This window comes from Solanum tuberosum, unplaced genomic scaffold, assembly GCF_000226075.1.
Source record: "Solanum tuberosum cultivar DM 1-3 516 R44 unplaced genomic scaffold, SolTub_3.0 scf00413, whole genome shotgun sequence".
NCBI classification, from domain to species: Eukaryota; Viridiplantae; Streptophyta; class Magnoliopsida; order Solanales; family Solanaceae; genus Solanum; species Solanum tuberosum.
This window is the reverse complement of record NW_006239345.1, coordinates 401,932-418,181: the sequence shown is the minus strand read 5'-3', so window position 1 is coordinate 418,181 and position 16,250 is coordinate 401,932. Positions and strand designations below refer to the sequence as shown.

Here is a 16,250-nt window from a genome sequence, read left to right as displayed (position 1 = left end):
GTTTTGACTTTTGACCAACCCACTTTTGTCTTCTGTAAATTGATGTGGTGAGTCGTTAAACTATATTAATTAAAAAAAATTAAGAAATTGTTTGGTATGCAAGATAAGATGGATTAATTCAAAGTAAATTTGAGATAAAATTTGTTCTGTATTTAATGGACATAATATAAATATTATTTTAAATTTAATTATCAAATATTTCGTCTTATCTCATTTAATTTGAGATTATTTAATCACATTTCCCTAATAAAATAAATTAGTCCAAATTACAATTTCAAACTCAATAATTTAGTTTGTTTACCAAACAACCTCAAAAATATTTTAAATCATACACTTCAAAATCCTCACCTAATTCCTCTTTTATTGGACATGCTACAAAGTCTTTTTCATTGTTAGGTTCCCAATTTTTTACACTTCAATGACTAGGTCATCTAGTTTATTCTAGAAATATGGAAACACTAGCACATAACACCTAGACTAGAATTTTGTTTTTTTTGCAAGAAATTTTAAATTTATAATAAGAAGAAATCAAAACAAAATGGTCCAAACATTAGAAAATTGATTTGACTACCTAATGGTCAAACTCTCCATCTTTCTTTGATGGAGTGGAGTATACTTGGGGTGGGAATCATGAAATTAGAATTAGATTGTGAAAATTTTGATTTTTTTAATTTGAAAAATTATTATCCAAATTTAAATAAAATATATTATATAGTTATATACTAAGTTTATGATAATACTTTTGGGTTTAACTTTTATTCATCGAAGATATATGCTCGATATTGTATCCGAAATAGCAAGTATTTAAAAAAATATATAATACATAGTGAAAATTTAAATTTTATATGTTTCATTTTGTATCTTTTCACTTGGAGTTGTATTTATTCGCTTTATATCAATGTATTTATTCACTCTGAATCTCTTATACAAAGTGAACCAATACCGAATAAACATATATAGAACAAATTGATGCACTGAATTATTTTTTACCTTTATAATTAATAAAATTATCATTATGACTTCATAATTAAAACTCAAAGCTAAGTATCATTGTTTTTTAAATTTCCTCCGATATAAAAGGAAGTTCGTTAATCGTACACCAGTCAAAATAACTAACGTGTGGGTACCTTCGTATACTTTCAAGTCATATACTAAATCCTAATATTATAAAATAAATTTTAAAAATACATTTTCCGTTCATTTTTACTTGTCACTAGTTAACACACCTATTAAGAAAATAATTATTGATATAAGTATTTTACCAAACTATCTCTATTAAATGATGTTTAGTATTAGGTCATGGAAAACGATTCGGAAAAATAAGTATTTAATGTTGAGGTAAAACATGAAAAAATATAATTCTATTTTTTTGATATGTCGAAAGTGACAAATAAAAATAAAAATATATTTTAGAAATAAGTAACAAGTAAAAGTGAACAGAGGAAGTATATTATATGGCCTAATATATTACAAGCACTTGGAACCAAATTTCAAGATATATTAGTTTAATTTATCAAGGAAAATTAAAGAGACAATTACATTACATCAAACAAGATTAATTTCAAATTAGCACCAAAAAGGAAAAAAGAAATCTACAAAGTGAAGACCCATTGTTTACGTGATGTTTAACTCATCAAAGAGAAAGATACTACATTTATGATTGATTTCCCGGTAAAAACTTAATTGCATTAGTATTTTTGACGTGAAATATAAAATTCATTAAAATTACAATAAATAATATATCTGAACTTATAACTTTAAAAATATAACGAGTTCAATGCTAAAAATCTTAAAGATTGAACGCATAAAATTTAAATCTTGAATCCGTCTCTGTCACCGATAGAAGACATTTGTATTTCATACCCACACTATAATAGTTAAGTCGTATTCTTTTTTAATATGAACTCATACATTTGGAATGGATGACATATATAAAGGAAGGATTCTCTAAGATATATGAGTATAATATTTAATTTTAAAGTGAGAGATGCGTATCTCGAATGAAATTGTTACTTTCAAAAAATTTAATTAAAGCATTTTTCACATAATTTGTTGATCAAATTAACGATTCTATCATGAAGTAACACTACTTTATAAATAAAGTTGGTAAAACATGCAATTTTCACCTCATTGGAATTGACAGTATCGAAAAGGTCATGTCTAAGTAGAACATTTCTCACATCAAAACATGAGAATTATAAGCTATTTGAAGAAGTCCAAAAAAGAAACATAAACTGAACTACTAACAACTCACCGGGGGCGGCATCAGAGCGTAGGAAGCATGTTCGACAGAATTCAATACATAATTTTATTTGATTCAAATTGAACCTAATATTTATCTCAAGAACACATTGAATGTGTACAGATTAATTATTAATTTGATTCAAATTGAACCTAATATTTATCTCAAGAACACATTGAATGTGTACAGATTAATTATTAATTTGATTCAAATTGAACCTAATATTTATCTCAAGAACACATTGAATGTGTACAGATTAATTATTAATTTAGTATACAGTAACTTAAGAAAACTAAAATTTTGAATTCATAAACTTTAAATCTTTGATTCAGTGGCTTCGCTCTAACAAACTCAGTGCTTCATTCCTTATATATTGATTAGAGTTGAATGTTACGATTAGCTCAACTACGTCCACTTTATGGCCATAGCCTTTGCTCACAACTCTTCATATTACACTTTTCTCAACCAATGAAAGTTACAACCTTCACTCCTTGCATATAGATTATAGAATCCATCATTTACACACGGATGGCTCAATTAGGCTTGGGACTAAAGTCAAATTTTACAAAAAGGTTTTAATTGATATATATATATATATATGTTTTACTCGAAAAATATAAATAAAGAAAAATGACTAAGTTTTCGAAAAATTGATTAAACTTATAATTTAAGAGAAATCGTATTTCCAAAAAAAAAACAAAGTCGCCACTTAATTTTTTTAATAAAAATCAAGAAAAAACTCAGTTCAATGTACATTCCGAGAAGATGTTAGGCCCTCGGAATGTCCGCTAACTTGCGGTTGACCAGCGATTTGACTAAAAATGACTTTGACTAATTTTTAAAATTTTAACTAAGTAAAAGAACTCATTTTTTATTACTTATTTATTACTATTATTTTCTAATTAATTATTTTTAAAGGGAAATAAACTAAAGGGGATCATTCTAAAGGGAAGTGATTTCAGCGTTGATAATACCAAAATTGAAATGGAAGTTAGGTAATAAAAAATATGTATAAAATAAATGTTTATATTTTTTAATACAAAAGCGAAATGGCTATCTATGGGAATTTAATTAGATCACACCATAAAATAAAGGGAAAAGGGTCAGATATACCCCTCAACTTTGCTATTTGGAGCTGATATGCCCCTCGTTATGAAATGGCTCATGTATACCCTTACCGTTATACAAACGGCTCACATATACCCCTAACGTTATAAAATGAGCTCACATATACCCTTCATTTAATGGAAGTGAAAAAAATTAATTTAAACTTATATTTTTTTACTTATAAATTTTATTTAAATCATTTAGGGGTATATAGGATTCTTCTAGCAAAGTTCAAGGTATATTTCAATATTTTTTATACATAAATTATTTTTTGATCTTTGCTATTTGGAGCTGATATGCCCCTCGTTATGAAATGGCTCATGTATACCCTTACCGTTATACAAACGGCTCACATATACCCCTAACGTTACAAAATGAGCTCACATATACCCTTCATTTAATGGAAGTGAAAAAATTAATTTAAACTTATATTTTTTACTTATAAATTTTATTTAAATCATTTAGGGGTATATAGGATTCTTCTAGCAAAAGTTCAAGGTATATTTCAATATTTTTTATACATAAATTATTTTTGATTTCTTTGATTTTCATTATTTTAGTTTCTTATTCTTATTTTATTTTTTTCTTTCAATCCTTAGTGTAAAGAAAAAAAATTAAAACTATTATTTTTGGCTATATTATACTCACATATACCCTTCATTTAATGGAAGTGAAAAAATTAATTTAAACTTATATTTTTTACTTATAAATTTTATGGCTATATTATACTTTAAAACAATTTTTTTTTTGTCTATATTGTAATTTAATTTTTGTATTTGAAGAAAAAAAAATTGGTCATCTATAATAAGTTTTACAAGAATATTAGTGAAACATAAATAAATTTGACCATCAAAATAATAAATCTAAATTAGTCATTGAAACAAAAAAAATAAGTCAAAAAAATATGTTTGAGGAAGATTAAATATACCCGTATGGGATTAAACTAAAATTATTATTTTTTCATTTCCGTTAGAGGGAAAGGGTATATGTGAGCCATTTGTATATAAGTAGAGTATATATGAGCCACTTTCATAATGATGGTATATCAGCTCTAAATGACAAAGTTGAGGGATATATCAGACCCTTTCCCTAAAATAAATAAAGCTAGTCAAATAATACAATAAGTAAAGAGCAAGGGGAAGAAATATCAATTGGGCCTTTGGCACAAATTCGTGAACCTGTCCTAATATACTAAAATGACCCAAAACATGAATTTGGGCCTATTTAATTAAAATTTTGCTGCTGGGCCATTCTTTTGGGCTTTTTAGGCCCATTTTCGCTGCCCCCTGGACCTGCTAGCAATGGGTCAAGGCCTTTGGGCATATTTGCCTTCAGAAAATCTGTGTATATTCTTTACGTATATCCTGTATACGGTATTTAGGCTCGTTTTCATGTATATGGGGCCGTATTCCAAATGTATACACTCCTTTTCGACCCCTGCAACCCGTATTTCCGGTTTTTAATAATTTAGATCTGTATACCAGTGTATACATTGTGTATACAACTCATTTTCTGGACTTTTGGGACTTATATTTCCACATTCCACCTGCATTTTGCCTCCAAGGACCTGTCCACCAGCTTCTCTATGATCCAAATGAAAGAGAGGTTGACTCGAAGAGGAAGACTTGAGCCTATGGCTCAATTTAAAAATGCAAAAGAGAGGAGAAAGAGTCCACCATGAACTCAAAGGAGTTTCCACATGCAAACGAAGCAAAGGAAAATAATTAATATATAAACCAACTTGAGATAAAAATAGAGAGAGTAACACGATTTATTTAAGAACCGTGAACGAGCTCAAGAGAGTATAAATCGACATACAATCCTATTAAAGTATATTACACAGAGACACATTGAAAGCTAACGAACTTTAAAAGAGTAACTAAGAGAGCATGTTGATCATTCCAAGTCGAATGAGTCAATACAGTAGCTAGCAACACATGCATATGGACAACAAACATATAAAAAAAAAAGTAAGGTCGATCTTTACCACACATTCAAGTCAGCAAAATAAAATAAAATAATAATAATAATAAACTAAATTATATATATATAGAAACAGCATGTACACAGTCATGTGAACATTGAGCCTATATCTTGGAATATTATGCCCAAAGAAATCATTTTTAAGAAAAAAGACATATTCTGGGAAATGAACCGAACAACTATTTAAGACTAATGTAGAAAATAAAATAAAATCGGCTAATAATTAAAGCCACACTAAAAAAGAGGTTTAACAACAAAAACAAGGGGCAAAATCTCCCGAAATGAATAGAACTCAAACACATAGATGCTTGCTAACCTGTAGTCGGTCAGAACTACTCAGACTATCATTTTTAACCGAATTAACTCTTCTAGAGAAGTATCACCAGCAGACAAACTAACCATGAAATTGGCGTCAAACACAACATGTAAGAAGATCAAACAGATTAAAGAAACTTATCACCACGATTGCCACATATCTTCTTTAATCCGGTGAACGATATGAAGCAACCAGAGACAGTGAATACTCTTTGAACAGATTTCAACATATGGAGATTAAAATAAAACTCACACATAAACATAATACACACAAAACGAAGAGCAAATCATTAACAAAATAGGGAAGGACTGGAAATCAAACAAAGCCAAGGAAGACATTACCTCTTTCTGGGCCAGCGAACGAAAACGAGACGAGCAGAGGAGCGGCATCTTCTTCCACGCGGGTTCCGATTCGAGCAATGAACCAAGAAATCCAAATGGAAACTGGACGAAGAAACCTCCAGAAGTGTAGAACTAGAGAATCTTTCTAAGGATTTTTCAACCGTAGAAATCGATTCCTAAGACTTTTTGTAATCTATTTGATAAGCAACAGGTTACGACAATTCTATCAAATCGAATCTGATTGGGATAAGGAAAAGATCAACTACGCGAAGCAAAAGTATTAAGACAGTGGATGGAGCGCGTTTACAACAAGAGTCCAATTGTAGAAAAGTTTCCTTTCTTAAAGGATTTCTTAAAATGGAGAACATTTCTTTAAAGAAGGTTCCCACATCTATAAATACGGTAAGATGTTCACAAGGAATCTTATGCACTTACACAGAGAGTTACAAGCAGAATACAATTATATAGAGGAAGTTCATATTTGAGAGAGTTCTGACGGAAGATCCAAGCGCAACTAATGCAAGAAAACAATATTGAAGAACCTGATCCATAGGCTTATGCTTTATAGTTCTTAAGTCAAGTTTGCTTGTATTGAATTTTATCGAGTTATATCTTTAATGCTTTCTAGACCTGGTGAGGTATAAACTGAAGTAGGAATATAGTCTTCAAGTTGGGAAGACTTGAAAACTTGGAAACATAAATCTTGGGAGGTTTGTGTTGATGTTCAGGAATAAGAGTTAGGTCTTAAGATTGTAAGAGTTGTAATCTGAATTCATATCTTGAAGTAGGTTCGACGATCTTGTTAATTGTTGACATTTAGGAATTAGAGTTTATAATTCATTAGGTTACATAAGTTTGTAATCTTTTGTTGAGGTTCAGAGTTTAGTGAAGTTGAGTTAAAACCTATAGAGGTTTAGGTCATAATTTTTTACCCATTATGAGCTGAGATTTTCCACGATAAAGCATTGTGTTATTCTTTACGTGTTTTACCTAACGCAATGTCAGTAATCGACAAAGGAACATATAGAGAACATGTTCCTTAGGCAAATTAAGGGGTCAAAATTCTAACACATATTATAAATTGGGTCTACAAAAGGTAAAATGTACCTAGACATTATGAAGTGAGAATGTAAACAATACAATTTTTCAATGAAAAATATAATATAAAGATAGAATAATAAAACATAATTTAAGAAGTTGAGAATACTATCGAAATAGTTTTATTTATGAATAATATATTTATCACATACTTTAATACACGTATAATACATTGTGTCAATTTCTTACCAAACAAGCATAATACATTTTAAAAACACTTATAATACATTTATAATTTTAGATTGCATGCATAATGCACTTTTAATACATGGTAGATAATAGATTCATCATATCATTGTTATATATTGCTATAAATGATAATAAATAAATAAAATATCGCTAAAATCAATAATTATTTATTAAAAATACTCATCCAAATAATATTTTCATACTCCCTCCATTTCAAAATAATTGAATTGTTGATACATTTTTCATATTTCAAATTAACTTAATTGTTCATTCTTCAAGACTACTTTTAGAATATTCTTTTATTTTTACCCTTCATTTGGATTTTCTATGTGATGAGTTCAAGAAACTTTAATTGCTTTGAATTATTCTCTATGTGATGAGTTCAAGACATTTTGAATTATTTAATATTGGAATTAATTATTATGATTAATGTTTAATTATTCTAAAAATTAATTTGACAATAATTAAGAAGGGTAAAAATGAAAAGTGTTGTCTACTTTATGTCCTAATCTTCTTTTTTAAAGAGTAAATTTTAGGAATAGCAAACAAAATAAACATATTAATGCTTTATAGTTATAGTTTTGATAATTGCGTTTCATGGCTATAATTTGGTTTGCTATGGAGGATCTTATTTGTATAATTAACGAATTAAATTGTATAGTTTTTCGTATCAATCTGTATATATGAACAAACAAGTTTATATAATTCAATTTGTTGGCAGATCAAACAACAAAATTGTATTATGTTTGTTAAATCATTTATACGTTCAGGTGTAATGATATGAATTTATCAGTTCTGTATAGATTCATTTTTATTATAAATAATTGGATGATTCATATATGGAAAGTTTTAGTTTTTTTCTAGCTTTGTATACGTATACATTACAGGTTCATTTGTATCTTTGAAAAATGATTTGTATATTTACGTGAATTTGTATATGTATATGATCTCTGTTTTATACTTTGTCATTTTTATTATGAACAATTGGATGATTCGTGAATGAAACATTCTAGTTTTTTCTAGATTGTATACATATACATTACAAATTCGTTTGTGTCTCTGAAAATTATGTTTATATATTTACATGAATTTGTACATATATATGTTCTCTGTGTTCTCCGTGGCTCCCAGCCAGATGGCAAGTTCGGCGAAACAATAGCTATGAAATAGAAATAATCTTAAACAATAGCCATAACATTTAATTTGATTTAAATGTTTGTTATTCCATACAATTTTTTCTTTTTAAGAGGGTGTTGAACACTCCAACAATTCAATTATTTTGAAATAGAAGAAATACATTTTTAAATAAAGAATTGGAATCCCAAGTTATTACTTTAATAGCCTTATAGTCCCTAGGCCCTTATTGTGGGTGAACATAAATAGAAAATTATTTGATAAAGCAAACATATGTTATGCATTTATTCGAAAAATTATAAACCATTTGCAAAATCAACACTTCCAAAAGACCTCAGATTATCACCAGACTGAGCATGAGCGGTTAAAACCTGACCAGAAACTCCACCATTTTGCCAAGCTTGACTAAAACTAGTCCTTCCAGCAGGAAGTTCCAAAGTTGCAAAAATAATAAACTCATTATTCGAATACTCAGCTCCAATTCTCGGAACATTGAAACTCAAAGCCCCCTCTGCTAACTGAGTACCATAACTAGAAACAGGGGAAGTATACGCATGGATTTCTCCACTAGAATTTCTAAATGCAACTAAACATTGTGAACCAATCATCATTGTTCCATCAATATTTAAACCCCAAGCTACCCAATCTGTATTTGGTACACCTCCATGTCTGTAAGCAAGATCAACTGTGTGGTTATTTGGATAGTAAGTCCAGTGAAGAACAGAGTTTAGTACAGGTAGAGGAATGCAAGTTGCAAAAATCTGGTTATTTCTGAATGCAAAAGATGAGCAGTTGTGATTCTGAGCATAAGTAGTAGAAAACAAGATTGATGTGAATAACAAAGTTGTTAAAAGTTTATCCATTTTTTGTGCTCTGTTTTTTTATTGTTCAGAAAAAACTCAAATTCAAGAACTTGGGTATGTACCAAAATGTTGTAAGAATTGGTTTTCTTGGGATTTGGGATGATTGAATCAAGAAAATTGAAGTGTTTGTTGAAAATTTGGGGTGAAATGGATTAGATTATATAGATTTTTGAAAGAGAAAGGGGGAATGAAGTTGATGACAAATTCGATGGAGTTAATTGACCGCTTCCTTTACGTGGAATTCTAGGTATATAACAAGCAACAGCTTTGAAAGAGTTTAAACTTTGAGTCTAACTTCTTCGTTCTTAGTAGGAGTTAGACTTTAAATTTTGAGAATGAAATCGTCTTACTTAAAAGAAATATTTTATCACTAATTTTGTGATAAAATGATAAATGTTGCTTTATTCTTAATTAAATGGTTCGAATTTGAATCTTTTTGAAGGAAATTGTGTTGCTTAAGAAGGATTCTATCACCAATATTAAATTTACTGACACGAATTAAAATTTAATCGACATGAAAGTATCGAAAATCGGATAGAATTAAAAAATAATCTTGGTCATATACTATGTGGAAACCAAGTTTATTAGAAACACAAAGAAGAGTTCTAATGGAAGTAACTAGGAAGGTGTTTGATTTTTATTTTTTAAATACTATTTTTTTTGTTTTGTATTAAATTTAGAGATTGAATACTTTTCTACAAAATGCCTAGACTTGGGTGTTTAAAAAAACCTTTGCTTTCAAACTTGGAAAAGTACTCTTGAATTTACTAATTTAAAATATTGTTATTAATGGATGTTATTTGGAAACTTTGGTCATAAACTAATTCTCCAACGCGTGTGTTGCACGTGTATTCTATGCTTAATAATATAAATATTTTTAAAGTTAAAAAAAATTTGAATGAAATTGTTACTTTCAAATCTATGGTAAATTATTAAAAAAAAAGATCTATTTTCTCACATAGTTTATCCGTCAAATCAATGATTCTCTCCTGAAGTAACATTGCTTTATAATGTCCTTCGGGATGACTGTGCGGTTTACATCCCCTGTGGTTTGCAGCGGCGGCGGGTTATCCTGAGATTCCAAAAAAAAATAAAAATTGCTTTATAATAAATATGGTAAAGCATGCAATTTTCACCTCATTGGAATGATAGTATCAAAAAGGCATGTCTAAGTTGAACATTTCCCATATCAAAACATGAGAATTATTAGCTAATTGAAGAGGCCCAAATAGCTACTCCACTATATATCTTTTAAAGATCCATACAATGTGGTCAATGAATTTATTAGGTAATGATGTATATTTGTAACGACCAAATCAATAATGTTAATCTAAATAAACAATTTATACAAAGTGCTTGAGATAATTTCATAAATAAACAATTACGTGTTTGAGCGAAACTACAATTTCATACGTCTTAGTGGTAGTAATTAGCTAATTAATTCTTAAAATCAATTTATAATTCTCGTGATTTCTCCCACCAAGCTCCATCCCCTTCAAGTTTATGGGGAAACTACCTTACTAGACATACATGACATATATACTAACTCTATCTATGCTTTTAAATAATTACGTATACTATCACTAATTAAGAGTTTTCTACCATATATATTGAGGAAGATACATTTAGATACATGTATTTTTGCTTCCAACTAATACACTAAAATAGGAAGAGAGGCAAGCAAGATGGGGAGGGAGGCGAGCGAGATAGTCATGTATTCCGGATACATGCAAATCACACTAGATACATGTATCTGTATATATCTAGTGTGATTCACATGTATATGAGATACCAGATACATAGGAGAGTGGTGAGCGATATGGGAGGGAGGCGAGGGAAATTTTTAATATATCCAAATACATGTGAATCCAGTTTGATACAATGTATCTAGAAAAAACTACACCTAATTTTGATCTCATGTATCCCGAGATACATGTATCTGGACGTATATGGATGCACCAAATTCTAGTAAGATTCATAATATTGCAAACTAGAATGTATCAATATAATTAGCTCCTAAACTAGTGAAATTTCTTATAACTGAATAATTCAAAATTAAACTATGGGCCAGCATAGCGGAAAGTGATATGGACTTCTATGTGGCCCAAAGTAATAAGGACTTCTATGTGGCCGATTAGTTATCAAATGATCACTTCATCACCAATTGCCGGAAAAATTTGGAAAAAATGGCACAACATGTAATCTCTTTTTATTAATTGGCAACATTTAGCTCCTTTTTATTTTTATAACAAAAAGAAGGTTTTTTAAAATTAAAATTGGCATAATTTAGCCCACGTTATTCCATGGAAAGTTATTTATATTTAAATTAATTATTTTTAAGTTTGGTGGCAGCATGTGGCAGTTTTATTGGGAAGTGGGTCTTTGTTCCTTTTTTTTCTCCTCTTTGTGATCACCTCTAACCATTTTCAATGCTTTTAACTTTGCTCTATGTGCTTTCCAGTATGTCAAATCAAGTCCAAATTGTTTATGCATATCAATAATTTTGTCTCTCACATTGTATACAACTTTTGGATCATGATATTTGTACTGTAATTCTCTTCCAAGTATAGTTGAGGTAGCAACTCGTTGCGACATTAGTCTATTCTTTGCAGGATAAGTGTGTTCAACAATTAATCGTCTAACTTTGAATATTTTTGACTGGTGTAATGCTGAGCATTTTAATTTTCAAGTGCAATCCTCATTTACACACGGAAGGAAGAATCTGGAATGCATACAATGTTTTAGTGAATGAATACACGGATATGTATACATGAATGCATTGTATACATGATTGTTCATTCACGTGTTAAAAACTCATTCATGTGATAAAAGATTATTCGATTCAGTGTTTAATTTTTTAGTGAATGAATACACGAATATGTATATATTAACGCATTGTATACATGACTGTTCATTCACGTAATAAAAACTAGATCATTTGATAATAGATAAAATATGCAATCTCCCGAGCAACCATGTCGTTATATTCAATTACATTTAAATTGTATGTGTTGGTGTTACCATGAGCTATTATTTGGGTATTGACCTCCCCATATTCTTCTCCATTAATTGAAAGTGTATGATGAATATCTATAGTTTTTCAAGTTATGCACAATGGATAGTCTTTGAAGTTTCCTGAACCTTTCTTCAATTCGATGTATACTCGTAATCCCATAGTGTTTTGTATCAACATCGGCATAGAATTGTCGTCAATTTTATAATGAAAATCAAATGAATTCAAGGAGGTATCGACATTTAAATGACTTGAAATCAAGCGAGTGAATCTGTTGAAATCAATGTCTGTTGTAATAATCACCCTCTCCATGGAATAAATGCTATTTAATTATGGGCTATTTGTTGCTAATTTTCCATAACAGTTGTATATATATGTCATTTACTCCCCATGTTTAAGTTGTAGTCCGAGTTTAAATTTAGAAAAAATTATCTAATGTAACTTATTATACTCCATAATTATATTTGATAGTGATATTTTAAATAATTATAAAATATAGTTATTTTTATATTTTCTAGCAGAATACATATATCTCAAAATTGTTGGCACAATTTTTGTATCATATGGTGTATATGCTATCAATTCTATACATGTATCAATGTATAAACATGTGTATACATTGATACTCTATCTATACTCATACAGTGTATATGCTACATTTTGAAAGAGCGCACATATAGTTTATATGCTTCGTTTTGAAAGAAAGAAAAATATCGCTATTTTTTTGCAAAAAAGGAATGCCCTAATCTCGTTATTTATGGAAAATTTCCTTAAATTTTTGTAAGTTTACTCACTTCTGGAATAACTTATGTTCATTTGTGAAAAACCAACAACAACATTTTTTCGCTTTTTATTCTAAGAAAATGTTCAAATTCATCCTTTAAAATTGTAAGTTTGCGAATCATCGATCTCTTCAAGATTATATACTTGATTTTATTTACCTCATCATTTTGGTAAATCGTAAAATGTAACTTTATTTTGTTGGCTTAATTTTCGTCCAATTTTTAGTTTACATACTTACATTATGGTTGGTTGGTACCAAACGCACCAATATGAGTACTATTTCTTTCTTGATTCAAATAAAAGACATACTATAATAATAGTAGCTACCTTAGTCCTTAGCATTATCATCATAACATATCATAGAGTGTGTGGGTCAGTTGTCCCTTCACTTTAAAGCTAAGTTATTTCCTATGTGTAATTTGTCACTATTCTATCCAAAAAAAAAGGAGTCATGGTAATTTTAAACTTAAACCTTCTTATTTTTATCCTTAATAGCATGGCTTATAATCATAATAATGTCATCACATGTATAAAACCATATATTCTAAAGAATTATTTGTATGTATCAAAAATATCTCTTTTCTTTGTATTCAGTACGTAAAACTAGTGGCAGAGTTACCCTTGTTCAAAAAGTGTCAATTGACAACCTTTTGTTGAATTCAGTAAAAAAGTATGTTTATATAGTATTATATATTGAATTTCCTAGCTACTTCGTGTGTTCACTACTTTATATTTTGATTTTCCTCGATAAAAATTCTAACTCTATCATTAACAGAAAATGAAAGGTTATACATATATAGTGCCCTTAGCTATAATAATTAACTAAACCTATATTCAAGTTGCATTGCTTCAAAGCTAAGCTCAAATTAGTAAAAGCTAATTCCCTCAATGATTCATTCAAGACTAGTGTACAACAAGCATGATAAACAAACTCCATTTCTATACCTTTTCATAAAAAAAAAACCCCTCCTTTAATTCCTTTTATCCATCATAATTTTTCATCACACACTCCCAAAATTCTTCACCATCATGTTTCCCTTCTTTCTCATTTTCCTCTCTTTTTTTCCCTTCACAATAGTATTTTCCTCCCATTCATGCACAACCTCAACATCTACTAAAACATTTGAAAAATGTATGCCACTCCCTTCACAAGATGCCTCAATTTCTTGGACATTCCATCCACATAATGCCACACTTGATATAGTCTTTTTTGGTTCATTTATATCTCCTTCTGGTTGGGTTGGCTTTGGTATTAACCCAAACTCCCCTGAAATGACAGGAACTCGCGCGTTAATCGCCTTTCCTGATCCAAATTCAGGCCAACTTGTTCTTCTACCTTACATAATTGATCCATCAGTCAAACTCCAAAAAAGTCCACTTTTATCAAAACCTTTAGACATTCATTTACTAGCCTCTTCATCAACTTTATATGGTGGCAAAATGGCTACTATACACAATGGTGCTACAATTCAAATATATGCCACATTAAAACTTGTATCAAACAAGACCAAAAATGTACATTTTGTTTGGAACCGTGGCATTTATGTACAAGGTTATTCACCAACAATTCATCCAACTAACATAAATGATCTTTCTTCAATAGCCACAATTGATGTCCTTTCAGGTTCACAAGCAATATGTCACAACAATTTCTTAACACTAAAAAATGTACATGGTGTTATAAATTCAATTTCATGGGGTGTTATTCTACCTCTAGGCGCGGTCACGGCTCGTTACTTAAGGCATGTTGAGTCACTAGGGCCAACATGGTTTTATGTACATGCAGGGGTACAATTATCAGGAATTTTATTAGGTACTATTGGATTCGCGATAGGGATTCGATTAGGACAACTTTCACCAGGGAGAGTGTATGGATTACATCGAAACTTAGGTATCGCAACGTTTGTTTTGGGCATGGTACAAACATTGGCCTTGCTTTTTAGGCCTAAGACAACAAATAAGTTTAGGAAGTACTGGAAATCATATCATCATCTTGTTGGTTATGGTTGTGTGATATTAGGAGTTGTGAATGTTTTTCAAGGATTTGAAGTGATGGGAGAAGGAAGGTCTTATGTTAAATTGGCATATTGTTTGTGTTTGTCTACATTGATTGGTGTTTCTGTGGCATTAGAAGTGAATTCTTGGGTTGTGTTTTGTAGAAAAGCAAAGGAAGATAAGATGAGAAGAGAGGGACTAATTGGGAGTGGGAAATTTAGTGGATCAAGCCATGGTTGATTAATTATTGTATCACATGTATCATCATGTATGTCATTATTTGTAATTTGATAGTTCAAAATATAATTTGAACTAAAATTTTGCAAGTTCATAGTGTAATTTTTTTCATTGCGTGTCCCCTAAACAAGAGTTTTATTGCATACTATAAATTGATATTGAAACTCAACTAAATCTATGTATTTATGAATCTTTTTTGTGATTTAACATTGTTGGGGTTTTAAAGGTATGAATAGAAAATGAAGGGTGTTATGATATTTTCGAAGGATCGTGACCTTTTCGAAAGATTTTGTCTTTTCTGAATGGTTGTGACCTTTCTAAAAAGTTGAGTCTTTTTCAGAGGTTGTGACCTCTCTAATAAGGCACAATTAGCACATTTTCATACTACCATTAGTTAGTTGTAAATAGAGGGTTTTCTCTTATTTTTCTAAATCAAATTTCCTCATTCTTTTCCGTAAATTTCTTACAAATAAAGTAGAGTCTGTGTGATTTCGTGTTGTCTTTTGAGTTCGCTGAAGTTATTGAAGTTTGAGGTATTGCTACTTCTTTAATAGGTTATCCGTTTTATTTCGGGAGGAAATAATCTACAATCCCGGGTACAATGAGGGGATTAAATTCCTTAAGGATACACATTAAATTTTGTGGACTCAAATATTCTTTTTCTTTTCATTTTAATAGTTTTATGATTTACCATACTAAATACATGAAGTAACACTAACATTGTGGATGAATTAAGGATTGCCTATATGCTGGAGGACTTTATATCCTACAACTATTCATCAATTATATATGCCTAAACTTTACTTACAGGAAAATAAGGACTTCGTTTCCTAATTGCAGCCTATTTTCCCTCTTTTGGATGATGAGAGGGCCAAGGAAACCTAACTATGAATTTCTACGAATATCGGGATAGACAAAGGTCTAGGATAGTACTAGTGGCATAGCCACA

General features: G+C 29.8%; 2 protein-coding genes across 2 annotated transcripts; one reads left to right on the top strand and one right to left on the bottom strand.

Moving 5' to 3' along the window:
• Window positions 1-8,706: 8,706 nt before the first annotated feature.
• On the bottom strand, window positions 8,707-9,273 carry LOC107058016 (cytochrome b561 and DOMON domain-containing protein At5g35735-like). Its single transcript, XM_015303259.1, has one exon. It carries the CDS (start codon window positions 9,271-9,273, stop codon window positions 8,707-8,709), a length of 567 nt encoding a protein of 188 aa, XP_015158745.1.
• A 4,770-nt stretch (window positions 9,274-14,043) lies between these two features.
• Window positions 14,044-15,412, top strand: LOC102599340 (cytochrome b561 and DOMON domain-containing protein At2g04850). Its single transcript, XM_006362970.2, has one exon. The coding sequence runs from the start codon at window positions 14,099-14,101 to the stop codon at window positions 15,302-15,304; it is 1,206 nt and encodes a 401-aa protein (XP_006363032.1). The 5' UTR covers window positions 14,044-14,098; the 3' UTR covers window positions 15,305-15,412.
• The last annotated feature ends 838 nt before the right edge of the window (window positions 15,413-16,250 follow it).